The sequence below is a fragment of the Suncus etruscus genome, chromosome 13 (assembly GCF_024139225.1).
Source record: "Suncus etruscus isolate mSunEtr1 chromosome 13, mSunEtr1.pri.cur, whole genome shotgun sequence".
Taxonomy (NCBI): Eukaryota; Metazoa; Chordata; class Mammalia; order Eulipotyphla; family Soricidae; genus Suncus; species Suncus etruscus.
The window spans coordinates 81,528,121-81,555,909 of NC_064860.1; the positions used below are offsets into that span (position 1 = coordinate 81,528,121).

The following is a 27,789-nucleotide window of genomic DNA, read 5'->3' on the forward strand; positions in this document are numbered from 1 at the left end:
CAAACAAACATACAAAAAAGACCCTGACAATAGAAGCAACAAGCCTGAGTTCGTGTAGGGCAGGCCAACAGGAATGGTGCAGTACCATACTTGGACAACAGGCAGAGGGCAGTATCACTTTACATAATAATTATATAATTGTTTCTATAACTAATAAGTCAAAGGTTAACATCTACTCTGCTCATCAACCCTTGGCCCTGGTGCACGATTAGGAGCACAGAGGAGAAGCACAGTTTCCTAAATGAGTTACTTTCAGGGTGGTGTGAAAAAGCCCATTTTCTAATTCACACAATTGTTAAAGCAATTCAGATGTCTGGAGTATCCCACTCTAATCCTAAATTTCTTTGAAATTTTATGTTGTATCTTCAAGATGCTTATTTATCTTTGTATAGTGTGTGTTGGTTTAAAAATCTTCAAGTAACCATGACAATCTATGAAAATGCTCTGTTCTTTAAGTACTTCCAGGGATAGGAAGTGTAAGCTTACATGGGCCTGTGGTGGAGTAAGTTGCTGGTGATCAAATACAGATTTGTAGCTCAGATACAAGTAAACCATGGGTATATTTCCAAGATTCTTTTTAAAAGAGCATAGAGTATAATTCAACAAAAAATATTTTATACTATGAGCTTCATTATTTTGGGCTATTGTAAATTTAACACAGCCTAAATTAGAATACAAGTAATTTTATGAAAAAGTATTGTCATGAATTAGAAAGAGTAGAATTTGGCCATGATGAAGGCAGGGAGCCATTGTGACTCTTTGACACTTACTTTCTGTTGCCTTTCAGAACATTACAAAGTCATTCTTACATTGGTATCTCATGAGAGGTTCTAATTATTTTTTGATTCGAGCATAGAGCTCTTTGAATTCACACTCAGGTAAGAACTTAAAGTGATTTCATAGAAATGTCCATATGCTATTAGCAAGGTTCCAATTCTTTGAGACCAGGGGATTTTGCTGTTTTCTTTTTCTTTTGTAACAAATGATACTGCAGCTACAACTTAAGTTGCAGAGCAGAGCTGAGTAAGGAGGGAGTCAGCATCTTACTCATTACCTGTTTTTTTTGTGGAGTAGATAGAATCCACTGACTCATTTCTTTCTGCACCCCATGGCTTTGCTGGTTGCTTGACTCCTATGAGTAGAGATAATGAAAGAGAAAACATACTTACAAAAAGGCACTAGAACTTTTTCTTCTTGGAAATCTAAGAATTGTCACTCATTGTTCTTTGCAGAGTGGAGAAATGATTCTCTTTGTATTCAACCATTATTCTTCTTTTTTTTTTTTTGGTTTTTGGGGTGACCCCCGTTTGATGCTCAGGGGTTACTCCTGGCTAAGTGCTCAGAAATTGCCCCTGGCTTGGGGGGACTATATGGGACGCCAGGGGATCGAACCCGGTCCTTCCTTAGCTAGCGCTTGCAAAGCAGACCTTACCTCTAGCGCCACCTCACCGGCCCCAACATTATTCTTTAATTATTATTAATTCTTGAATTATTAATACTTGAATAATTGTTATATTATTATTCAAAAATTATTTGCAATTTAAATCCCCACATTCAGAATAAACATTTTAAAACACTGATGTTCCCAATCCATAAACTTGGTATATTCACTACATTTAAAGATTTCTTTCTTTCTCTTTCTTTCTTTCTCTCTTCCTTTTCTCTTTCTTTCTCTTTTTCTTTCTCTTTCTTTCTTTCTTTCTTTCTTTCTTTCTTTCTTTCTTTCTTTCTTTCTTTCTTTCTTCTTTCTTTCTTTCTTTCTTTCTTTCTTTCTTTCTTTCTTTCTCTTTCTTTCTTTCTTTCTTTCTTTCTTTCTTCCTTCCTTTCTTTCTCCTTCCTTCCTTTCTTTCTCCTTCCTTCCTTCCTTCCTTCCTTCCTCCCCTTCTCTCTATCTCCTCCCTTCCTTCCTCCCTTCCTTCCTCCCTCCCTCCCTCCCTCCCTTCCTTCCTTCCTCCCCTTCTCTCTATCTCCTCCCTTCCTTCCTCCCTTCCTTCCTCCCTCCCTCCTTCCCTCCCTTCCTTCCTTCCTTTCTCCCTTCCTTCTTTCCTCCTTCCTTCCTTTCTTCCTTCCTTCCTTCCTTCTTTCTTTCCTTCCATCCTTCCTTCCATTCTTCCTTCCTTCCTACCCTTCTCTCTATATCCTCCCTTTCTTCCTCCCTTCCTTCCTTCCTCCTTCCCTTCCTTCCTTCCTTCCTCCCTTCCTTCCTTCCTTTCTTCCTTCCTTCCTTCCTCCCCTTCTCTCTACCTCCTCCCTCCCTCCGTCCCTCCCTTCCTCCCTTCCTTCCTTCCTCCTTCCCTTCCTCCCTTCCTTCCTTCCTTCCTTCCTTCCTTCCTCCCTTCCTTCCTTCCTTCCTTCCTTCCTTCCTCCCTCCCTCCCTTCCTTTCTTCCTCCCTCCCTCCTTCCCTCCCTCCCTCCCTCCCTCCTTCCCTCCCTCCCTCCCTCCCTCCCTCCCTCCTTCCCTCCCTCCCTCTCCCTCCCTCCCTTCCTCCCTCCCTTCCTTCTTTCTTTCCTTTCCTTCCTTCCTTCCTTCCTCCCTCCCTCCCTCCCTCCCTCCCTCCGTCCCTTCCTTCCTTCCTTCCTTCCTTCCTTCCTTCCTTCCTTCCTTCCTTCCTTCCTTCCTCTTTCCTTCCTTTTCTCTTTCTTCTTTCTTTTTTCCAGACTGGCTGTGCTAAGAGATTACTTCCTGTGGTTCTGCACACATAGTCCCTAAAGCATCACTGAAGTCTGCTGAATGTCCCACCAAAAAAATATTTTTAACCTATCTATTGCATTGTAAAAAAATGTAGAATTACAAAGTTCTAGGTTTATACTTAATGAATTGAGTTTACAAATATTTCTGGAGAAGCATGGCAGCAATCTGATTTTTTATGCCTGGTATTTATAATATTTTTAAAATAGAAGCCAAATTGCCATTACTAAGATATTTATCTGAAAATTACTTTGTGACATTTACCTAAGAGTTTCTAATACAGTGATGCTTATTATCCAGACTGAACATCACACTTGGATTTGGTATCTACCCTGAGGGTAGGAGAAACCAATTTAACTTTTGGCCAATGAAAAAAATTTAAACTGTAAACTAATATTTTCTAATATTGAGTCTTCACTAAAAATGGACAGATACAAACACTTCTAAAAATCTAAAAAACAAATATACTTTAATTTGGGGGGAGGGATTATACTAAGAAAAAGAAAAAAAGTTCATCTTTGAGTACTTTAAAATAATATATTTAATTAATACGCCAGTTAATATACTCACAACCAACCACCACAACCAAAGCATAACTAACTCTATTTTGGTTGTGGCCTCACTATGTTTCATGTACTAAATAATGATGTTAGATACTCACTCTAATTTGCTATATAGACAGATATATTGATTAATTATAAAATAGAATCTTTGCTTAGCAAAAATGATATATTTTATATTAATTTAAGAAATAAATTTAAGTTAAATTATCATATTATTTATAAACATTTTATAATTAGCAACATAATAACTTATAAAAACTGTTTTTATAATTCTGTATTCACTGTTGCTTGAATAAGAGAGCATATATAAAACCGTGGTAAATGTATGAAACTACAACTCAAATGTAACTTATCTGTCATGAAAAATATGTTTCTGTGTCAATGACTTTATGACTCAAACTACAAGCATGGAAAAGATAGTTCATTGATTTTCTACCCATGCCTCACTTTTTATTACAATGGGGCTGGGGAAGTTACATATTGTATGATTACTTTGTTCATGGCAGAGGGGGATAAAACAAGCTTTCATTTGTGTCTCCCTAATAAATTGACTTACTGAGATTTTTTTGTACCACTATTTTTGGGGTAAACATTGCATTTTATATTCTAGAAGGTAAGTAGATCATGTGCAGTCAGAAGAACATTCTTCACATACTTTTCCAAATCTTTCTGCTTTAAATAATACTTTGATGCAATAATGTACAAGTATTTTATATACTTGTATATAAACTTTATGCCCTAGTATCTGATTTTAATGCTTACAATATCCTTCTTGTGGGAGATATCCAGAATAAGCATTATCTTAAGCATTAAGTGGTATTGCACAGAGTACTGTCTTCTTACTGTTTGGTTCTCTCTCTAATTTCTCATAATGACAAGGTAACTAAGATTCCCTGGAGCCTTATTTTCCATCCCTTGGTGGTCTGAGGCACCATCACTATATGAGAATAAAAAAAAGTAGGCCTGTTTCAAATCATTTCAGTAATGTGAAGCACTCAGAATATTGATCAGGTTGGCCAGGCATATGCAGATCAATTGTGCCATGACTTAGTTGGATATCTAGGAGAGAACCCAAATTTCTGCAAGAGAATTCTATGAGATCAAAATCATAGATAAAATTCTTTAGCTTCTTTTCTAACTAAGGGAGAACTAAGGAGAAACTAGTCATTTTCAATAACTTTCTTTATAGGCAGAGAATGAAGTATTTTTCTGTTATAATCCTGAAATCTAAGTGTCCAAATCAATAGTGTCAGATGCTAACCAAGTCTTTAAAAATATATAAAATACAGTGGTTTATGGAAACACAGGTCACAGTCCACTGAAAGGTGGCCATAGGTTTAGAGAAGCAACACTGAATAATTCCGAGGAACAATTCAAACTCCAAATTCTGGCCTTGTTTCCACTTGTGGTTTACATGTCAGTTAGGCAATAATGTTAGTACCAGAGCTATGACAACAGTGAACTTTCATTGACCTGAGTCAGGAGAGCAAAAAAGTAGAGGCAGTAGAGGAAATGGAAAAGCAAAGGAGGATGTCAGGAAAAGAGATTGTAGAGAAAATACTCAGGAACTGGCACCTTAATCCACCAGTCTGGCCTCAACTAAATTCTTTTTTCCCTCATGTGGGATTAATCATTGTATTTTCTAAAGGGCAGAATAGGCTCCGGAGGCACCAAGACTTGAGTTTCAGCTACCCTCCCTGACTCTCATATAGGATTTCTCCAAATATGTTTGGATTTACATGATTTGTTTCTTAGCAATTTATTGTCAAAAATGAAGTAATGATTTTAGAATTTTTAACCATAGTAACAAAAACTTTGCAAACAAACATAGTAAACGAGAATTAGTTTCCAAATTCATTGGGGATTCATTCTATTCCACTGTGACCTGAAAGGAGTTGTATTTATGGACAAACTGGTTTTTGTTTCCTGCTAGCTAGATAAGAGCCCTTGGTAAAAAAGCAGGTGTGATGAGCCAATAAACAGGAAGATGGAAATGTTGCCCAGAAACACGTTCCTCGTGTCATATTTTGGGTTCTAGTTGTCAAGCACAGGAAAGTATGAGGAGGCAGTGGTTGTTCAAAGGATGCAGAGAAACGAATCTGAGTATTTAATATATATATTCTCAATTTCTCGTGTCAAAATGGTCTTGAAATTATGACTTTGCTTGATATAGAATAGACCTTTAACAAACGTTGGTTGCATGAAAGAAAAGCTACAGTAGTTTCCTTCTGTAAGGACTTGCGCTATTTAGATTTAGATTTTTTAATGTCAATATAAGAAAAAAATCGCTGTCTCATCCTACAGTTGGGATGAATAAAAAGTGACCGAGAATAAATAGATATTAAAGTGATTTCTTGTTCTGCCATGTATCAGGAGTTTTTAGCATTTGCCTCATTAATGTGACTGAAAGTAAATGAACTTCTAGAACCTCAGACACTGCAATAACTTATTACAAAACGCATTCTAAAAGTGTAAATAATTTTTAGACTGAATATTTTCAGATATTAGTCATACTTATTTCTTGTTAGGGAACCATCATGAGTTGATTAAATACAGACACTAAACTCTAATGCTCATGTTTTATATCAGCAAGCATTAGATTTGTGTTATTTAAAAATATTTTGAGAGTGATATCATCACTTGTTAAGGCATTTAATAAATACAATTTATCCACTTAGTGAGTTGGGTATTTAAACTTCTATTTGATTGTTGTCCTAGTTATTTGTATAATATTACTCCCACAGATAAAAATAAGTTGAGGCAATGCCTTTTAACTAAGCATAACTAATTAGAAACATGAAAAGAACCATAAGGAGGACAATCAACTACTAATTTCTCTTATCATTTAAATAAATTACTGTCAGATTGATAAAAGATGCAAATCTTTACAAACATCATAATGTACTAGTGAAACTGTAAACTGGAGAGCCAAGCCATCATAGTCTCAAACCACCAAGGCTATGCATTTAAAGTGTTTAAAAATAAGAAAGTAGCCACATTTATATATTTTTTTACTCAACGATTAATGTTTATCAAGATGCTTCAATGAATTAAGACTGTATATGGTAGCTAATTTAGTAAGGTCAATTTAGAAAAGTAAACAAAAAATATAAAACAACCCAATACTTTCAGAGACAGGGAAATTTTTTATTTTGCATTGGGTTACAAATTCTCAATTGCAGTATACAAAAAGTTCCAAAATAGGCAGAAGAAAGGAAGGAAGGAAGGAAGGAAGGAAGGAAGGAAGGAAGGAAGGAAGGAAGGAAGGAAGGAAGGAAGGAAGGAAGGAAGGAAGGAAGGAAGGAAGGAAGGAAGGAAGGAAGGAAGGAAGGGATGGAGGGAGGAAGGAAGGAAGGAAGGGAGGGAGGGAGGGAGGGAAGGAGGGAAGGAGGGAGAGAAGGAGGAAGGGAGGGAGAGAGGGAGGGAAGGAGGAAGAGAACTGAATTTAGATGCAACAGAATTATAAAAATAAAATTAAAGAATTTATAATTTTGATAAGATCAAAAAGAAACTGTGAACATTACCTGTATCCATTCCATTCCACTTGGGAATCCCGCTGGGTCTGGGTCTACTTGGTCTTGTTCTATTCAAAGCTATAGGAAATCAGAAAACAAATAGTTCAGGCATTCTTTTATTAAAAATGTGAAGCTAAATAAAATAAAATTTTCTAGGAAGTATGGGGCCAGTTTAGTGAGAAATAAATAATGTTTTATTAAAAAGATCATCCAAAATGCAAGAAAACACAATACTGATATAAAAAATAGACTTGAACTCAGGAATAGGATTTGACTTTTCTCCAGTGTGGTCTTGAGTTTTCAAAAAAGAGCCGGCCAAACTGGTCTCAGATGCATTGGCAGGGAAATAAAGAAGGACAGAACTAAATATCCAAGACAAAGTCAATGATAATAGAATCAAGGCATTTAACCTTAAACTATCTAAACTTAAAGGGGCCTGTTATACTGGCAGGTGATGGGGAAATGATGGTAGTATAGGATGCACTCTGAGGCCATTGGTGGAGGGAGGTTGACACATGGTGGAAAGAGCTCTGACTCATTGTATATCTCAAATTCAACTATGAGGGATTCTGTTGATCACAATTGTTTCAATAAATAAAATAAAAAAAGAATTGGCTAGGGAGTTCATATTTTTTTAATTTAAAATATTGTGTTTCTTTTACACTAGAAACCTACTAAACTGGAATTGAAGAAAGATAAAAGTATATATGCTTTATGAAAAACTCAATACATGAAGAACTCAAGACATTTGCTCGTCAAGGTCTTATTTCAAAACTCATAAATTGGTGGTCCTTTTGCTGATGTCTTTAGATTTACATGCTCTCGGCAGAAATTTATTGCTGAACACACAAATATAATGAAACCACTGAGATATAGTTTTATCTCTGTCAAGAATTAATGCATTAGCAAGATGTTAATGGAACAACATTCACAAAAGTTAACTCAAAGTGGATTAAAGATCCTATACTAGAATCTATTAAATACATGGAAGAAAACATATATAGAACCTTCTAGAAAATAAACCTCAGATGGGTCTTCAATAATTTAACTTCAGAGACAAAAAAACCCCCAATAAAACCAAAAATAAATAAGACTATATCTTTTGGGGGCTAGAGTGATAGTACACCAGAGAGAGCACTTTCTTTGCACCCTACAGAGGCTCCTGAATATGTCAGGAGTGATTCCAGAGTTTAGCACCATCAGTAAGACCTGAATACAGCCAAGTAGTAATATGTGATAATTAATTATATGCTATATCTATAAAAACATAAAAAAACTAAAGGGTGTTGCATGAGTATGATATATGCACAAACACTATTCTATTAGTAAATGAAATTTGGTCATCTATGAGGATCTCAATCAAATCTTTTCATTCTCCTGAATTAATCATTATCTCCTTATTTATCCACAAGGAATCAGACTTTATTTAAGTCATTTATTTAAATGTAGGGATATATATGGATACATATTTCACTTATTTGTATGTACATTTGTCTAAAGACATATTTATAAGCATATAAAATTACATATCCTTTCATATGTGCTCATTCTTTAAATCATCATAAAGAGAAAGAACTTACCAGGTTTGGTGTGTGGTTTGTCAGGTATTCTGGGTCTCACAGGAGTAGTATACAATCTGTGTGGTGCTGAAATAAAAAAAAAAACCTCATATTGAATAAACAAAATTCCAAAATCCATGAACAGAAATTTAGCACCTCAGGACTTTGAATGAATGTGAAAATATTGTCCTGAGACCTTCAAATATTCATGAATAGCATTGGCGCTGTTAATTGGTGCTAAGAGAAAATCAAACAAGTGAAAATGACTAAAAATTAAATTGTACATAATGTGCATTAAATAACTGATTATGCATTTTAAAGATTAGTTAACATTAAATTACACATTGTTTTTAAGGTCATTTATTTTACCAGATGGATTCCTAATGTGGAAAATATATAAGCCAACCATCCAATCATTTCTGTACCAAATTCATGTCTATGTGTCCATCCTCCTGTATGTTCATTCATTCATCCAATCATCTGTATCTCTCTGTTATGGAGTTACTATAATACATTATTTTGTACAAGAAAGTACCATTTAAGGGAAAAGAAAAATAAACTTGGGAAGGTGAACAGAAAAATAACAGGAGCACATGATTTCTCGCAAATTTCATGAACTCTAAAATAAATGTTCACTCAGTCAGTGACCTATATAATATTTTAAGAAGGAGAAAAAACCCTCTAGTTCCCTACCTACCAAAAAAAGATAAACTCAGACAAATCCTGGGACCAACAAGGCAACGACATTTTTACTTCATGTTTCTGTTTTCCAGGCTTTGGCACAGTGGAAATTTTAATGAAGACGTATAAAATAAACAACCTGAGGTGTGGGAGCATGCCTCAGTGATAAAGTGACAGACTTGGATGAAGGAAGCCCTAGTTTTAATCCATGACATTATTCCACAGCATAAAGTATAAGTCCTACTTCTGTTGGGTACCATTTATGTTGCCACAGCCTATGTAACCCCTGGAAACACCACATCTAATGGCCACATATATACAGACAAGTTTATGAGTAAATCTGCTGAAGTACTTTAGCTTCCTAAGATTTTAAAAAGTATATTTGTAGTGGAATTCATCTATTCTTTCCCTTTATTCTCTGTCTCTCTTATATATCAACAGTCTCTACTATCAATTTTCTTAGTAATGCTTTAGCTAAGAAAGACTGGATTTTTTTTATTTTTGCAAACCATGTAAGTAGATTATGTCATTTCAATGATTTGTTCATATCTTCAGTGGGCATTTATATACCCATAAGTCAGCAATTACTTGCCTAAGTTAAAAAATTGCATTTGCAAGATAGACTATAGTGTTTTAGCTTCCAGTATAACATATGATGAACAGGTAATTTCTATACTTCAGGCCAAAAAAAATACTGAAGTTCTTTATAAAGTTAACTTAGATTCCCATCTTTCCTCAATATGGACAGTTGCTTGCTACAGATTCAGCTCCAGAGAGATCCCCAGCTGGAGCACACTAACTGATCCCTGGCTGCTGCAAACCATTTTTCAGACTCCACAAGATCATGGTGCAGAGTGAAAACGTGCCCTGGATGTTACCCCCCCCCCCCCCATTAGGCTAGCTCAAATCAAAAGACTTAATGGGGATATAATATTTTTGTATGCTTCTGTAGATGCATTTCCTTAATAACTATAGCTCTTAGTGTTTATTTCCATATGTAAAAGTAGCCTCTCCCTTCCCTTTTGTTTGTTTGTTTGGGTTTTTCTTTAGTTTTGTTTTTGCTTTTTGCTTGTTTTGGTTCTGCTTAGTAGAAAATTCTAGTAGAAAAAGTCTTGCTTCGGATAAGACCTCAGGTCAAAGCCAGGGCTCAGAGATTGTATAGCTTATTTTTACCCCCAAATGGACCAATAATATAATATGGCATCATTCCTTTTTGCATAGGTACACTAAAATGAGGAAATCTTATATATAGAAACAAGTTCTTATCTAATAGGGAGAAGAACCTATAAATTTTTTAATGCAGGGGTGCCTTCCACCTCAACACTTGTCATCAGGACTTGACTTAGACCTAATTAATTGGACATTGACCATCTTTTTTTTTTGTGTGTGTGATTTTTGGGTCACATCCGGCAGTGCTCAGGGGTTATTCCTGGCTCCAGGCTCAGAAATTGCTCCTGGCAGGCACTGGGGACCATATGGGACGACGGGATTCAAACTGATGACCTTCTGCATGAAAGGCAAACACCTTACCTCCATGCTATCTCTCCGGCCCCGGACATTGACCATCTTAATCCAAACCCCAGATCCCCAGCTCAAAACTGGCACAGTTCCCTGCACCAGCACCAGGAATCAAACTCCCCCCTCCCCGTGAAGGCAAATACTGCTCTGGCACCAACTTATGCCAGGGTAAGTTCATATGAAGCCCTGATGATGAGGAAACAGCAACAATTTGATCTAAAAACAGGTTGCCCTATCTCACCACCTAATGGTGAGCTGAAACCAGAAGACCCTCCATCGTAGGATCTGTGCAAAAACCAAGATCTCTATTTGCTATTATTATTTACTATTTATTATTTGACTTTGGCAACCGTGACTGAACAGAACTTTTCCTGGGTTCATAAAGAAAGACCCTGAGGTTCGACAATTAACATGCCTGGAACCTGTAGTTGGGTCTCATGACTATATGCTTCAAGGGTGAGACACCCTTTATCTCTTAGGCCAAGGGAATTTCTTTTCTACTTTCCCCAATGTTTACTGTGTCTATGCAAAAACAAACAAACAAAAACCCAACAACAAAAAAACAAAAATATTTGCCACATCTGCCCCATCTGCCCCCCTTTTTTTTTCTTTTCTTTTTCTTCTTTTAATTTTATTTATAGCTTCTAGGTAAGGGCTCTCACCATTTTTTTTAACAGAATCATAGAACATGAATCATATTGTTCTGCTTTATATTTCTATGTCTTCCTACAAATTGAGAAAAAGAAAGGTGATAGGACCCAAAGGCCAAGTGGTCTCAAGAGCATTGAGTGGAAATAAAAAACGGTCAGACCTAAATATCCAAACCAAATGGACTCTAGAGGCCCAAACTATTACAGGCTATACACAAAAATTGACCTGCTACACTAGCAGTACTGGGGACTAAGGATGGAAGTAGGGGATGCATGCTGGGAACTATGGTGGAGGGAGGTCAACATTGGTGGTGGGAATGGCTCTAATTCACTGTCACTATGTGCTTAAAACACAACAATGAGAGACTTGTAATTCACATTGGTCTTAATAAAAAATTTTTTTAAAGTTAGATTTTTTTTCTCATATGAAAGAGGTAGAAATGTGCAAAGGAAAAATCATGAAAACACTTAGACATCCACAGCTTCATATAACCTCAGTGGGATAGAAAATTATAAAATGAAAAGACATCGAGATAATTAGGGTAGGTGGCAAGAATAAAGAAATAAATGTAGGAAATCTCATGGACAGTTACCTAGATATTTAAAGATCACATTATTACTAATGAGGAAACTTTTTGTTGTTAGCTTCTTTTTATAGGCCACAATATCAACATGTCTACTGAGCTAGAAAATGAAATATAATGAGAAAATGGAGGAAGAGCTGGGAAGGAATAAGGAAGTAATAAAGATTCTCCTTTATCAGATGGGAAGATTGAGGCCAAAGGACAAGGAGGGGAAAAAATGGAAGCTTTTAATATTAGTAATGGGGTTCAAGTGATCAATGATTTTACTACCAAAATCATCTTTCTTACATCCAGCATATATTCATATAAAATTTATATCATGTACCTATAAAGTAAAAAAAAATCAAATAACTTATGACAAATTGGAATTTGAAAAGAAATTTTTTTCCTGATTTATAGCAAAGAAAATTTTATCTAGAGGTAGGTAGTATTACCCTGAGTTGTCTTTGCCAATTCAGTTGTTCGTGGAATCTTAGTTGTGAAGAGTTCTTGCATGGATTGGTCTGTTTCTTCTGGAGATAAAAAATACAGTAATATAGTTTGCTTTAAGTAATAATAATTAACAACATGTGAAATTTATTTTTTATTGTACCATGCAAGAAAAAGGGGGAGAAAACAGCAATTATAAATATGCCCAGAAATCATAATTATTCAAAGTTAGTGGTATGTTTTAATAACTAATTTCATATATTTTTTTGCTTACAGTATTGCTTTAATGATTATTTTAAGAATTTCTGAAAGCTTTAGCTCATGATCCTTCTTTCACTGATCCTGGGCATGGCTATACTTGGAAATGCTTCTTATCATTTTTATTGACTTTGTGTCTCCTTATTTTAGAAACATTAGTCATTTTTAAGTGAGTTAAAAAATATATCTTATTAAAAGATGTGCTGTCATAAAAAAGTGCAGCTTTATTTTTATATTTATAAATTCATTAGTTCATTTATTTAGGGCTTTGGGCTCATACCAAACAGTGCTCAGAGTTTATACCTGGCTGTGAACTTAGGGGTGACATCTAGTACCACCTATGGTGCTAGAGATTTTTAACCAGGGTTGTGACCAGCGAAGTCACATAAGGCAGATGCTTTATCTCCTGTTGATATCTCTGGCCCTGAAAAGATTTTACTGTGCAGAAGAATATTTTTTATTTATATTGCAAAAATAAATTTTGCCTGTTAACATATAGACATGTTTTGATCAAATAAAAATATGGCAGTACTTTCACCCCCATCACCCCCATCTTATTTTAAAATTATCACATCATACAGATAAAGCTAATCACATTATCTACTTTGTCACACATATAATCTGAAGTTCTTAATAGGGGCCACGCCCAGTGGTTCTGGAGCTGCCAAGTGATACCAGATACCTTAAACATGCTTGGCATTTGCTCTACCATTCAAACTATATCCCAGTCCCTTAGCTATCTTATTTAGCTTAGCTTTAAACCTGGGTTCTGCAAACAAATGAGATATTTGATAGGTGATGGTTTCTTCAATTAATCAAGAAACATTTAAAAAACAGGCAGGGGAGTAAGATAATTAGCATATTCCACAGTGGATCCTGAACTTGACCTCTTTATCATGGTGATATTGTCTGTGTCTGCCTATGCCATGTTAAATGAATATTTGATCATTAGGACATATGTGATCCTTTTATTTAAAAGTTCTTATGCCTGTGCATGGAAAAATGTAAAAAAAAGTACTATGCCTTCAATGTTTAAGGAGTTACCTAAGTTTTATGGCTTTAGATTGCTTTGTGTGCTGCTAAGAAATATTATGTATTACAATCTGGGGACTTGAGGGACAAAATAATTGTACATGGGTTCTGTTTTATTTTTCTTAATGTTCTTTCGCTGAAAGTTCAAAGTTAAGATATCAGCAATGGGACTACTGAGAATTCTGTTTATGGGTGATTGTCCTTCCACTGTAACTTTACCTTGTCCTCTTTCTTTGCATCTTTGTTCTCATAATTAAAAAAAAAATGTGTTTCTTGCAGGCAGCAAAATGTTGGATTCAATTTTCTGATCTATTTGGCCAATCTCTGTCTCTTAATTTGTGCATTTAGTCCATTGACATAAAGACATTATTGTCATAAAATTTTGTGCCATCAAAAAAAAAAGTTCTTCCTTCAAAAAGGACTTAAATTTAAAATGTGATTGAATGCCATGAAGGGAAGAAATGAGGACATTGACTTTTATGTAGCCGTGTGTGTGTGTGTGTGTGTGTGTGTGTGTGTGTGTGTGCAACATATCAAAAATAGGGTTAATTTTTTCCCCACATAGTGAATGAACACCTCTGAACCTTCCTAATTCATATACTCTATTTTTCCAGGTGATAGCATAATTATCATCTGAGTCTAGTCTCATGCTCTACCTTGTGCCTTTTTCTAACAGGACTATTCACACTTTTAATTCCAACTCTTCAACTAACTTGAAAATTCAATGTCACCTTTGCTGTGGATCCTTTCTCAATATTCCCAAGTTGTTTGCTTGTTAATCCCATGACTCACTTCACTATCACAATGTCACACCAATTGTGCAACTATGATTTAATTTTTTTTTTTTTTACCAAAAATGAGACAAGTAGCCAGTCTGACTTACATTCTAAGTTGGACACTAACTAGCACAGAAAATTAATGCACTACGGTCACTCTATCATTTCTTTACATTAGGTGGTATATTTCTCATGATTAGAAATGGAATTTTATTGAAAATCATTTTATTTTGGAACTCTCACTATTTAACATTATACCAGTACCCATAAAAATACTCAATATATCTAGATGGAAAGTTTCTTCCAAATACAATTTAAAAACCTTAAAAAGTAACAAAAAGAAAGCATTGATATATTTTGAAACAGTCTTATTTTTAGAATAAGAAATTTTATCAAGATATTTTAAAAATTAGAAAGACAAATAAGCAGTAAAATGAAAAGTATTACGTGAAATAAATGTTTAAAATAATGGTACAAACAAATCCAATGTATAAATAACCTATAAAGACACATACATTTGGTTCTCTTAAGTAAAATCCTAAAAGAAAGTTCTCATCAGATTGAAATATCAAAACAGAAATTACCCAGAACAGTTTGTCGTTCCTCTTGACTAGGAATTGGTGAAATTATTGGTATGAAATGACTGCCTCGTGTTTCTAAAGGAGCTATGAAAGACAAGTACCATGATTATTTATTCTTAAATTTAAAAGCTAGCATCAGGCGAGAATGTTATTATGCTATATATTCAAAATAGAAAAGGAAAACATTAAATGGATCATGGAGAAAAATTGTACACATTTCAAAGAATGACTTTGAAATGTAATGGTAGTTCTTAATTGTTTTTCTCTCCCCCCCCTGGACAAATAATAAAGTACATTTAAAGCTAAACACATTTTATGCTAATTTTTTTTTTTTTTTTGGCTTTTGGTTTACACCTGGCAGTGCTCAGGGGTTACTCCTGGCTCTACGCTCAGAAATCGGCAGGCTTGGGGGACCATATGGGATGCCAAGATTTGAACCACCGTCCTTCTGCATGCAAGGCAAACACCTTACCTCCATGCTATCTCTCCAGCCCCTATGCTAATTATTGATTCTGATATGATATGAGTTATACATACTCATGGTTTGTTGGTTTTACCTCTATCCTACTCAATACAACATGTGATATTTCAAATGAGTGAGGATAAAATAGTCATGTGAATTTCCTTAAGTCTACTTGAATTTATTTTAAAATAAACCACTAGCAAATTTCAGTATTTTGACAAATATCAATTAATAATTAATCACTTACCACAAAACACCTATCACAAACTATTACCTGATAGGATAGTGTAAGAGTACAGTTGGAAAACACAAAATTAGTGGAAATTATAGACTAGGTAAGCCTGAGTGATGTAAGATATTTTGAATATGAAGAATAATGAGGTAGGTGAAGATGGCCTTAGTAAAGAGATTTTCAAATCAGTCTTCCGAGTAAAGCCTTTCAACAGTAAATCTATTACTTTTCTATTTAGAAATAGTAGTAATAAGAAGAATAAAATGATGCTACGTACATAGGAGAGATAATTTCAACATGATTATTTAACAAAAAACTACAATATTAATGGAAACTGAGTAAACAGAATTGGCCGTTACCTATTGTTGTCTTTGGTGGTTCAATTGTAAAGGTGACAGGTTGCATAACTATGTCAAAAGCAAATCAAAGAAACATTGGTAAGAATTACAATCTATGAAGAAAAAATGATTTATGTCCTTCTACATGTCTCCACTTGAACTCTGAAGCATGCATCCACTTGTATTCCTACTTGCTAATAAATATAATATGAAAAAAATATTTATAATGCTACTCAGGAAACTTGGTTTAGCTACTACTTTAAAGTTCTCACTTTGCTGTCAGGACAAACGTTGCATGGTTATCCATATTTTTTACTTAAAATACAATAATAATTGGTCATAGCGTTATGTTTATATTTTGAAAGAAGATACAATAAAATGACTTCTAATTTTAAAATGATATCTTATTAAATGAAAAATAAATTAATCATATGTTAAGAAGGGGGTATTTTTCAGTTTCCATAATTTGTATGAGTACTTAATCCCTAATTAGAGTTGTGTACTTTATATAAATAACTTTTGAATCACAAGCATTAAGACTATATTTATGCTAATGCCAAGAATATTTTTGAAAAACACACTTTCTACTAGAAAAACAAACATTGATTTACCAGGAATACTCTGAGAGACATCAGGCTCTGGTTGATAGGGAAGGAACACATCTCTTGGCACTGAAAGAAGATGGTCATATACTGAATACAAATCAAACAGATAAAATATGCTGGAAGGCATGATTGAAAAAAGATATTTGCACATTGGCTAGAGAGAAATATAAGATAACCCTTCCCTTGTTTTTCCTAAATAAAAATATATAACTGTCTAGGGAAAGTTTTCATGATAATAAAATTAGTTACAATTCATATTGAAGCCTTTCTTGAACAAAAAAAAAAAAGAAAAAAGCTCTCATATAATTTAGTATGAAAAGGTTAGTTCCATCAGAAAGTCTGCATCCAAAGATGCCATTTGATTTTCTAGCTAAAATTCCACTCAAAGCAATAAAAATATATTATCTTAAATATATGAATTAATTATAAATAGAGGAACTATAAGTGGAGAGGGGCAAAAACATTAACATAAGAGGTGAAGAAAGTTTTATTTCAAAAGATACTGACATTTGATAGGGAAAAAAATAAGAGGTAAAATGAATCAACTACTCATAAGAATATATATCACCTGTATAATTTGTGAGATTGACCATTAGAGGGTAAATATTTTGCTCTTCTTTGAGATGTGGTTTCTACTATATTAGTATTAAGAACTCCTGATCAGAGAATGAAAATGCAACCAGAGATGAAAACTAAGGACAAAATGTTAGCTAACCAATAAGCCAATTCATTTTTGGTGCACAACACTTGACATATTTTCATGCCATTGTCTAGTTCTATTTTGGGAATAGAAGAGTAATCTCTTAGGAATCTAATAGTAGGAAATCTGGTTCACACCCCGAATATCACCGGGGAAAATGGCAGGATGACTTGCCAATGATTATCTAATTTCTAATTAATAATATCTAACTTCTAGAACAATGTTGTTCCTTCCTCACTTTCCCTTTCCTTCTCTTTTTTCTCCTTCCTCCTCTCCTCCCTCCCTCCCTTCCTCCCTTCCTTCCTCCATCCCTCACTTCCACCCTCTTTTTCTTTCTTTCTCCCTTCCTCCCTTCTTTCATTCCTCCCTCCCTCCTTTCACCCTCTCTGCCAACCCCTTCCTTCCTTCCTTCCTTCCTTCCTTCCTTCCTTCCTTCCTTCCTTCCTTCCTTCCTTCCTTCCTTCCTTCCTTCCTTCCTTCCTTCCTTCCTTCCTTCCTCCTTTCTTTTGTTCCTTCCTTCCAGTGACCATATGGGGTACTGGGTGTTGAACTAGTATTGTCTGCATAATTTTTTTCTAAGATCAAGTTAACTTATTTCTTTTATTTATTTTTCTTATAGGGATGACCACCTCAGTCCAACACTCTCACTGATAGGTTTCCATACCATACCAAAGACACTATACATATCAGATTTACTTTCATAGATAGTGTCATTTTTTTTTTTAGTTTTTATGATTTAAGGGAAAAATACAATTTAGGCTGTAACCTCAGAGAAAAACAAAAGATATTGCACTATCAGGTGGCTAATACCCCCTTACCATGGTCTAGAAATTGTTCTGTGAAACTCATGTTCTTTTTTATTGTTTTATAGGGGTCATTTCTTTGTTTAGGTCACTAAGTTCCAGTGATAATACAATTGTGGAATTTGGTGCATTGAGTAGAAATTACTCAATCCAGGAAGCTATGAACTAAAAGATCACTTTCTAATGAACTTGAAAATTTGGACTTTTCTTAAAATAAAAAAATGGCATCTTCAAAAAGATCAATTATTAATAAAAGTAGAAAACCTTCTCTACAATAATAAATATTTCACATTTGCTATGTTGTTCTTTGGAAGACTCAAATAAGTTTTTGTAATTGTAAATCAAATGCTATGTTTAACTGAAGGATGAATGTGAAGCACTTTGATTTGGATCTGCAAAGATTATGGCCAAACAAAGCATCCTGTAGTTGATAAATATCATAATTGGTAACATACTAGCCTGCAAAAGAAGGATCTGGGATTAAGGAGCTGAGGAAAAAATGTGCTACTAATAGATCCACCACATTGTAAATACTTTATTCATTGCTTACTTCATTTTTCAGAAGAATGTAGGTGATGGTAATGTGGGCTCCTGCTGTTGTGGTTGGCATGTTTTTAACCATAAACTGGTGATTTAATAAACTGCCACAGCAGACTTTCTAAAGCAGGTGAAATAGTGGAAAGGAAAGAAATAGAAATATTCATAGGAAAGAGAAATGAATTATACTACTACTTAGTCAACAATAGCTCCAATAAATTCAAGATTATTTTTGCTTTTATTTCCTTAGGTTATTTTTCTCTGTATACCAAGATAAGAGCATTATTCCTAAAACCTAAATATGTCCATATTATGAAAACTTAGTGAAAATAATGACAATTTTTTATTCTATTTAGAAATACAGAAATAATATTTCAACCACAAGTTAAACATTTCTATTTCTGTTTTAGCAAAGTAGTAGTAGTAGTAGGGGAGGTAAGGCACTAGTGTTGCATGTTATGACAGGTATGATCACATATGAAACCTTGATATCCACCAGGGGTCTCTCCTATGCATAGTGGTGGGAATATTCCTAAGCAACAGTGAGTATAGTTTTAAAAAGAGATAAATTTTTCCTTGTTTCTTAACTTCTTTAACTTAATTATTTTATTACTATCTTTATTTAAACACTTTGATTACAAATATGATTGTACTTGGGTTTCAGTCATGTGAAGAACACCGCCCTTCACCAGTGCAACATTCCCATCACCAATGTCCCAAATCTTCCTCCTCCCCATTCTACCCCCATCTGTACTCTAGACAGGCTTTCCACTTCCCTCATTAATTTATATTGTTATGATTAACTTAATTTTTTAACTAATCAAGAATTTACTATCCCATTGTTATTTATGGACTGAGGAAGGGAGAAGAGAATATTCTCAAAATAGAAGAAACAATGGTAATAGATAAAGTTCTTTTTTAAGAAATTCCATTTTTCTTCATTCCTCTCAAATAATGCAACAAACAAGAAATATTCCAAAAGAATCTAACCTACTAATATATTTTTTGATCAAGTCTAAAAACAATCAATGTAAATACTGGTATGTTTAGAAAAGTATTATCTTACAAGGACTAAAAATTCACCTCACTATACCAAAATGACAGATATTTTTAGGTCAGCATATAAAATATGTATTTACCTGTCTGTGTTTGTGGGATTCTCGGCCATGGAGATGTTTTTGGTTTGAAAGGAGTACGAGGTGTCTGCTTAGGAACTAAAGGAAAAAATACAGGTTTATAGCTCAAGATTCACAGTATGTAAATCTCCAGGATCACAAAGACATTTGCAGAATGCCACAGCGATTAGTGATTAAACTCCTAAGAGAGCCACAGTGCAAAGGAAGATTATCTTATTATAAGAAATGAAATAAAACAAGATACAATGAGTGATGTCTCAGATATTCAGTTGCTAGGATTTCAGAGACATCTATCTTTTACATAGGCTAAAAATGAATATAAAAATTAGAAAAATTCTCATTTGAAGTTCATACCATTATATTAAAATATCCTGGCATGATATATACATGAAGTTAGATACAATTTACTCTAAATAAAACTCCAACATTTTATTTTTCAAAATACCTAGATAAAAGCATGACAATAGCAAATATTAATTACAAGCAATTAACTGATTAGCCAACTTTCACTGAGGAAGAGATGCTGAACAGAAATCAAGAGATAAATTATTGAAGAGTTTCTTTCCTGAGACATTCTGCAAAAAAGATCTATTGTTTCTTTACCAAAACAATGCATATTCTCCTGGAGAAAATGAATTTTAAAATTCATTTAAGACCTGTGGAAACAACTCACATGGCACGATTAATAGTTTTAAAGTAATGGAATGTCAGGAACCTTTAAAAAATAGCCTGTGAAAAATAAACGGTTATTATGTACCAGAATAAATTTCTAGTCCAAAAAGACTTCTTTCTGCTGCCAAATAAAAACACACAAGAAATCACTTAAGTAGAATCTTGTTAACCTGTAGAGAGATAAACATTGAAAATGCTCTGGGGATTTCACTGTTTTAAAGTCCGGCACATAGCGATTTAAGGCTTACCTTTACCAATATCTAAGTCCATAGACTCAATTTCTCTCTCAAAGGTTACAGGATTTCAGAGCACTTGCAATTCTAAAATGTCTATGACTATTGTTTATTTCTTTCCTTGTTTGTCAAGATACCAGTTGATAAGCTATTTCCTCCCCCCATAGGATGTAAAAAAGATTGGCATGCCATGAAGTAGTTAAATAAAAAATAAAATAATAAAAAAATAATATCATGGGGCCGGAGAGATAGCATGGAGGTAGGGCATTTGCCTTGCATGCAGAAGGGTGGTGGTTCAAATCCCAGCATCCCATATGCTCCTCCAAGCCAGCCAGGAGTGATTTCTGAGTGTAGAGCCAGGAGTATCCCCTGAGCACTGCTGGGAGTGATCCCCAAACCAAAAAAAAAATATATATATATTTATATATATATGATAATTAAGCATTTCAACAATATTTTAACTGTTGAATAATTTTCAAAAAGTTGTATATAACTGATACATATTTGGTTAATAAGTTGAATGTGAAATTCTGAAAATTTAAACTATACAATTTAGGAGGCCCCATTTAATAGGATATTTTAGGTATATTTAGATATCAGAATTAATATTTGTATTTAACTTGAAAATGCATCCAGAAGAAAATAGTTAAATGACAGCCAAGCAAGAAATCTGGTCATATTTGTGATATCCTGCTAGTATAAGAAATCATGTAGGTTGTTAGGGAATTTTTCCTTATAAAAAGAAGCATATTTAATTATGTATGCTGATTTTTTATTTTTATTCACTTAAACTTCAAGAAAATCCTTAAATTGTCAACTCACTAGTTTGCTTTAATTTCTCTTATATGTGCACAGGGAAATGGCCAAACTACTGCAGGAAGTAGAAAATGCAAGAAGAAAAATTCCAGAATAAATGACAAGGTAATTTGATAGATATAACTCTTTACGTGGATTGTGTAGCTAAATGTATTTCTAAAAGTTCCTGTGCATCTCAAATACAGGTATCTTAAAATATGTTTAACATGATTAAAAGATGTGTTAAGAAGATAAAGCATTTAAAATTAGCATGAGTATCTAAATATAATTTCCTTCCCAAAACATTTTAGTTTCCTTTTTTTTTTTTTTTTTTTTTTTGGTTTTTCGGGCCACACCTGCTTGATGCTCAGGGGTTGCTCCTGGCTAGGCGCTCAGAAATTGTCCCTGGCTTGTGGGGACCATATGGGATGCCGGGGAATCGAACCGCGGTCCTTCCTTGGCTAGCGCTTGCAAGGCAGACACCTTACCTCTAGCGCCACCTCGTCGGCCCCTTAGTTTCCTATTTGAAACTTTTGCTGATTAATTGAGATTTTTAAAATTTATATCCTAGAGATTAGTCACAATACTACCAAGCAATTGACTTGCTTGGTATATAGACTATGGACAGAGAAGAAGGAAACATGGGAAGAAAGAATTATTCTGATATTAAAGACTAGGAGAAGAAAGACTTGAAGGCTTCTGATGTCTTGCAGAGCCCACATTATCTTCCTTTCTTTGAAAGTTTATTAAATACGCAATTTCTACATAAAAAATAAAAACATACATTCAGCCTAAGCTGGATAGAATTATAGTTTGGGAGTTACAAATAATGTTTCTATGACAAATGGATAAAGTACTCTCCACTGCTATTGTTGAAATATATATAGCTTTTAAATACATTTTATGGCAAATCACAGCTAGTTCTTTACTATGTGTTTAGATAAAAAATAGTTCTTAAAGATACCATGTTATGAAAACTTAATTTTTTTTATGAAAACTTTAAAATCAAGCCTTATTCTTACTTTTAAATCCCCATTCCACATTAGTATATCAACAGAGCTAGAAGATACCTGATAGCAACCATAAAGGGGGAAAAAGCAATAAAAGCATGCAAAATTATGAAGTGATGTTTACTGGAATTTTACTAACATAATGGAGAAAACATTCAAATGAATGCCACGAAACAAGTTTTTATGTAAGTGATATTATTAGGCCAGAAAGCAGAAATGTGTTGTCATCATACAAACATTTCTGAATATCCAACACAGTATCAAGCCAGTAGAATGGTCAAAGATAGGAAACAGATGACTTACGTTTGAGAGTCTGACAAGCAGACAAAGAGGGTAAGGTCTGGACACCTTACTAAATGGAACAAGAGACTGTTTGGACATTTATAATGAATAGAAGGATGGACAAGAAGATTAGCAGTGTGACAAAGGTTGATGCTGCAATATGAGTCCCATGTTGAGAGAGAGAGAGAGAGAGAGAGAGAGAGAGAGAGAGAGAGAGAGAGAGAGAGAGAGAGAGAGAGAGAGAGAGAGAGAGATTGAGATTTTCAGGTGGTGGCAAAAGGAAAAAAGCTGCTGAAAAGTATGCAATGGCCTAACATAGAATAGGCAGATACTCTAATGCAGAGAAAGACGGATCATTAATAATAAATTTCACAAGTGTAGCAAAATAAACAAATGCAATATGCTAGACTATAGTTAAGTATTTATATCTTGAATATCAACTCCATATTCTTTTAAGAATTCACACACTTTTTTTTAATAACAAATTTAGACCAGGAAAAAAAGAGATGTAAATCCTATTATATATCAATCATTTTTGAACTAATACTTATGCTTTGGATTTTACTAACTGATGATAAATATGATTAAGTTTAATATTTAGATAATCAGAGAGATATGGTAATTTCTATATTCAGAGAATCAGCCAGCATTTAAAGAATCCAAGAATTTTGGAAGCTTTTCGAATTGATTCAATTGTAGAACAAGCTTGAACTCTCAAGTTCCATATTAGATAATGATTAAAAATTATCGAAGGAATAAAGCAAAGCAAGAAAACCTTTACCACCTTCAGTCTTTGGCTCCTGTGGTCTGAATGGTGCTTTGGCAGTGGGATATACATAATCTGTTTCAGTTGTTGCTAGAGAGGAAACAGGGATTGGATGATTAATAGTGGGAAGCATGTAGCAAAATGCCACGGAACACTGTGGATTCTGTAAACATGAAGAGGCTAGTCATTTGAAGCTACATTAAAAAGAAAACAATATTTATATAGATAATGATGATGCTACAAATTACAAGGGCAGAAATGAAGGCAATGTATTATATGAGCAAACACACAAGGCAAGTAACAGGGTCTATAGCAATTTCCAGCTAGAACCAAAGCCAATTATTTTCTTTTCTCACATATTTTGATATAAGGGTTCTAGTGAGAAAAAGACAAGACACTGATTCCTTGGAAAGCATGGGATGAAATTTTAAAATGATAGAAAAAAATGATAGGATTCATATCCTATCATTAAGGTGATAGGATATGCATATTTACTTTGAGTGATTATAAGAGTAAAATTAAAATTTGCATTCCAAGTGAGAATAAACCAATCAAAAATTTGCATAGCCAAATAGCAGACACCAACACAATATGCCACATATATTGATTCCAAAGACTCACAGGATGAGCACAGACAAGATATGAAAGAAATATATGGACTGCCACAAAGCATGAGGACAACCAAAGATGATTTCTGCAATGGAATGGAAAAGCACACCAATCTGACTTTCCATGGGGAAGCAATTTTACCTATAACTTCTTTTGATGATTCAGTGCTAAGTGTAACCAACTCCAGGACTTCCGTAGCTACCAAAAAACACAAAATGGTAGGAAATAATTGAAGGATGTGTTGCCATGAGCACTCAACCAATGTGAACTGCTTAAATAACTTTGTTGTATATATGCAGACTTGATGGTAATTTTCATAATAATATTAATTCTAGAACTGACAAGTTCTGAAAACTGCATTAAATTCATACTTTCATTAGTTACAATCAATAGTTATACCTAATAGTTCCACATGACCAAAAAAAAAAAAACTCCATAGCTCATCAAGAGATTCATAAAAGAGATGTAATTACAGTCCTCTGCTAGATAAATCAAGCATTTTTAAAAAATAGTAAGAAGTGCTAACAACGCTACTAAACATGATTTTAAAGGATTTGTTTTAATTTTGAAAGACATATAACTTTGCTATCTTTACGGAATGAGAAATTTTCTTTCATCACAGTTAAACTGACATATTTTTGTGTGTCCTAGAAAAAGATTTGTTTATTTTATAATAAGAATCACAAGTTGAGAAGCATTAGTGAAAAATGATAAAACTATTTGAACTTATTTTGAGTACTAAATCAGGTATATGCTTCTTATCTAATATGATCAAGAACAAATACAATTAAATAAAATAATTCTATACAGTTGAATATGATAGATATAAAATATTATAATTTAAGCCTAATATGTAATGATATAAAGAATATGCACAATATTTGGAGGGAGTCATTAGAGTTATATTTTTTGAAATTGTATTTGAAAATATAATCTTTTGAATGTGCCACTAAAGCTCAATGTGTGTAGATAGACAAAATAATCTATTTTGTGGGGCCAGTTGGGGAGGAGACATACTCAACAGTATGGCTTATTACTGGCTCTGTGCTCAGGGATTACTCCTGGCAGTACTCAGAGTAACATATGGTTTGCAGTAGATTAAATCTGGGTTGATCATATGCAAAGCAAACTCTCTACAGGCTGTTCTATTGCTGAAGCCATGATAAAAACCATCTTTTTTTACCAGGTTGACTTTATGGTGTCATTTCTAGGTTTGGTGATGCCACTGCTTTATAAATAAGGGTTTGCAGCTCAGTGGAAACTAAAAGAAAATCTAAACAGTTAAAGCAACTATGCAATTTATATTATAGATTTTAGGCATAGAGAGCAATGGATTTAAATACACAAACACTCAAAGTTACATAGTTCTGGAAAGCCATGTAATGTCTACATTATTTAAAGCAGAAGTAGGTAAATTGGGCCCTCCCAAATCTAGCCTTTTACCAGCTTAAAATGAGCTCAAAATCTCATATTTTTAAGAGATGAGAAAACATTAAAACTAGAAAGGCAAGTTTACTTAAAGTTCTATTATAATAACCACAGTCACAAACTGAAGTGTTTGAAAAAACTATTTACACATCACTGTATATTGGCTTTGGCTGCCTTCAAGCTATAATAACAAAAATAAATAATTGTAAGATGCAATGCTCTGAGAAGTCTAAATATTTATGATCTCTTTTTAATTTAAAAAAATTGATGAGCCTTTATATTATGAATTCTTCTAGGAAAAGTGACTATTTGAAAAAAATTAGGCGTTTATCTCTTATTGTATCTAAGTATAAGTTTCTAAAAGGCTTTTTGAAGAATTTTCTTTAGTTGATTTCACAAGAATGTGATTATCAAAATGCTCAATATCATCTAGGAATACTATGCTTATGTTCCAGCTTGCTTATCCTCTATGGTACCTTCAGTATTTTCCAAGAATATCTATTTTACCTTGGTCATTCCGTTCTTCCATGCACTAACTTAAATCATAAAACTGTTTAACCATTTTCTATTGTCCACAATCCTTGTTTTCTTTAAGTAGTTTTCTGTGGTATTTTACCATTCAATTAAACACATTGCTTTTGTATATGCAAATAATCACGTGTATATTTTAAAAATCTGGCATGTTTTCTTTACACTTAGAGTTTATTCTGTAAAAAGTTAAAGAATGTTCTTACTTTTAATTTCTATTTCTGATCCTCACTTCAACCCACTCCACAGCTAATATGGAACTGAGATCACCAAGTGCAAGGAGCTATTTAATTAAGTTTATGCTTTAAATACCTCTTTAATGAGAGGCCAATTATACTTTAGAAGCAATTGCTAATTATACCTCTCATAGAGTACACGCTACTTCCATCAAAACTCTTGCTTTGGGTTCCCCAGTAAGAGAGGTTATGAGGGTTTACTGTTCAAATCATGGAATAATAGATTTACCCTGTGTGATCTTAGATGCTTCAGGGCTTGCTGTGGTTTTAGGTCTAGGATGTGGACGGGGCCGGGGACGTGGACGTGGACGACGTGTTGGTTTTGATGTTTTAGGAGCTAAAGGAAAAAATTTTAGATTATTCTATGTGGTTTTTGAAAAAACTTTCTAGATATTCCTAAATATATTAGAAATATTCTTGAGATTTAAGGCATCACTAAAGATTCTTTTTTTGTTTTGTTTTGTTTTAGGGGGCACACACAGTAATGCTCAGGGATTATTCCTGTCCATGCGCTCAGAAATTGCTCCTGGCTTGGGAGGACTATATGGGATGCCAGGAAATTGAACTGAGGTCCATTCTAGGTTAGCACGTGCAAGGCAAATGCCCTACCACTTGTGCCATCGTTCTGGCCCTATAAAGATTCTTGAGATATAAAATTTATAACTAAAATTATGTTTGTAGTAAAGAATCTTATAAACTTAACTTCAAAAAATAGACTAAACTTAAGAGATAAATAAGAAATTTGTATATTGGGCCAAAGCGATAGCTCAGTGGTAGGGCATTTTCCTTGCACACAGCAGACTGGGTTCTATACCCAGCACCCCAGATTGTCCCCAGAACCTGCCAGGAGTAATTTCTGAGCACAGAGCCAGGAGTAACCCCTGAGCACCACCAGGTGTGGCTCAAAAGCAAAAGAGAAGAAAGAAAGAAAGAAAGAAAGAAAGAAAGAAAGAAAGAAAGAAAGAAAGAAAGAAAGAAAGAAAGAAAGAAAGAAAGAAAGAAAGAAAGAAAGAAAGAAAGAGAGAGAGGGAAGGGAGGAAGAAAGAAAGAAAGAAAGAAAGAAAGAAAGAAAGAAAGAAAGAAAGAAAGAAGAAAGAAAGAAAGAAAGAGAGAGAAAGAGAGAAGGAAGGAAAGAAAGAAAGAAAGAAGGAAAGAAAGAAGAAACAAGAAAGAAAGAAAGAATAAAGGAAGGAAGGAAGAAAGAAAGAAGGAAAGAAAGAAGAAACAAGAAAGAAAGAAAGAAAGAATAAAGGAAGGAAGGAAGAAAGAAAAAGAAAGAACGAACGAAAGAGAGAGAGAGAAAGAAAGAAAGAAAGAAAGAAAGAAAGAAAGAAAGAAAGAAAGAAAGAGAGAAAGAAAGAGAGAGAGGGAAGGGAGGAAGAAAGAAAGAAAGAAAGAAAGAAAGAAGAAAGAAAGAAAGAAAGAAAGAGAGAGAAAGAGAGAAGGAAGGAAAGAAAGAAAGAAGGAAAGAAAGAAGAAACAAGAAAGAAAGAATAAAGGAAGGAAGGAAGAAAGAAAGAAGGAAAGAAAGAAGAAACAAGAAAGAAAGAAAGAAAGAAAGAAAGAAAGAAAGAAAGAAAG

The 27,789-nt window shown here is 34.0% G+C and overlaps 1 protein-coding gene across 1 annotated transcript in view; it reads right to left on the minus strand.

Moving 5' to 3' along the window:
* The window catches only part of ABI3BP (ABI family member 3 binding protein), a 231,699-nt gene that overhangs the window by 18,852 nt on the left and 185,058 nt on the right, over nt 1-27,789 (minus strand). The window contains 11 exon segments of the mRNA XM_049785676.1: nt 1,055-1,132; nt 6,777-6,845; nt 8,348-8,413; nt 12,194-12,271; nt 14,839-14,919; nt 15,890-15,937; nt 16,480-16,539; nt 19,653-19,727; nt 23,426-23,497; nt 24,158-24,214; nt 26,438-26,545. Of these exon segments, the coding sequence (XP_049641633.1) occupies nt 1,055-1,132; nt 6,777-6,845; nt 8,348-8,413; nt 12,194-12,271; nt 14,839-14,919; nt 15,890-15,937; nt 16,480-16,539; nt 19,653-19,727; nt 23,426-23,497; nt 24,158-24,214; nt 26,438-26,545 (792 nt within the window).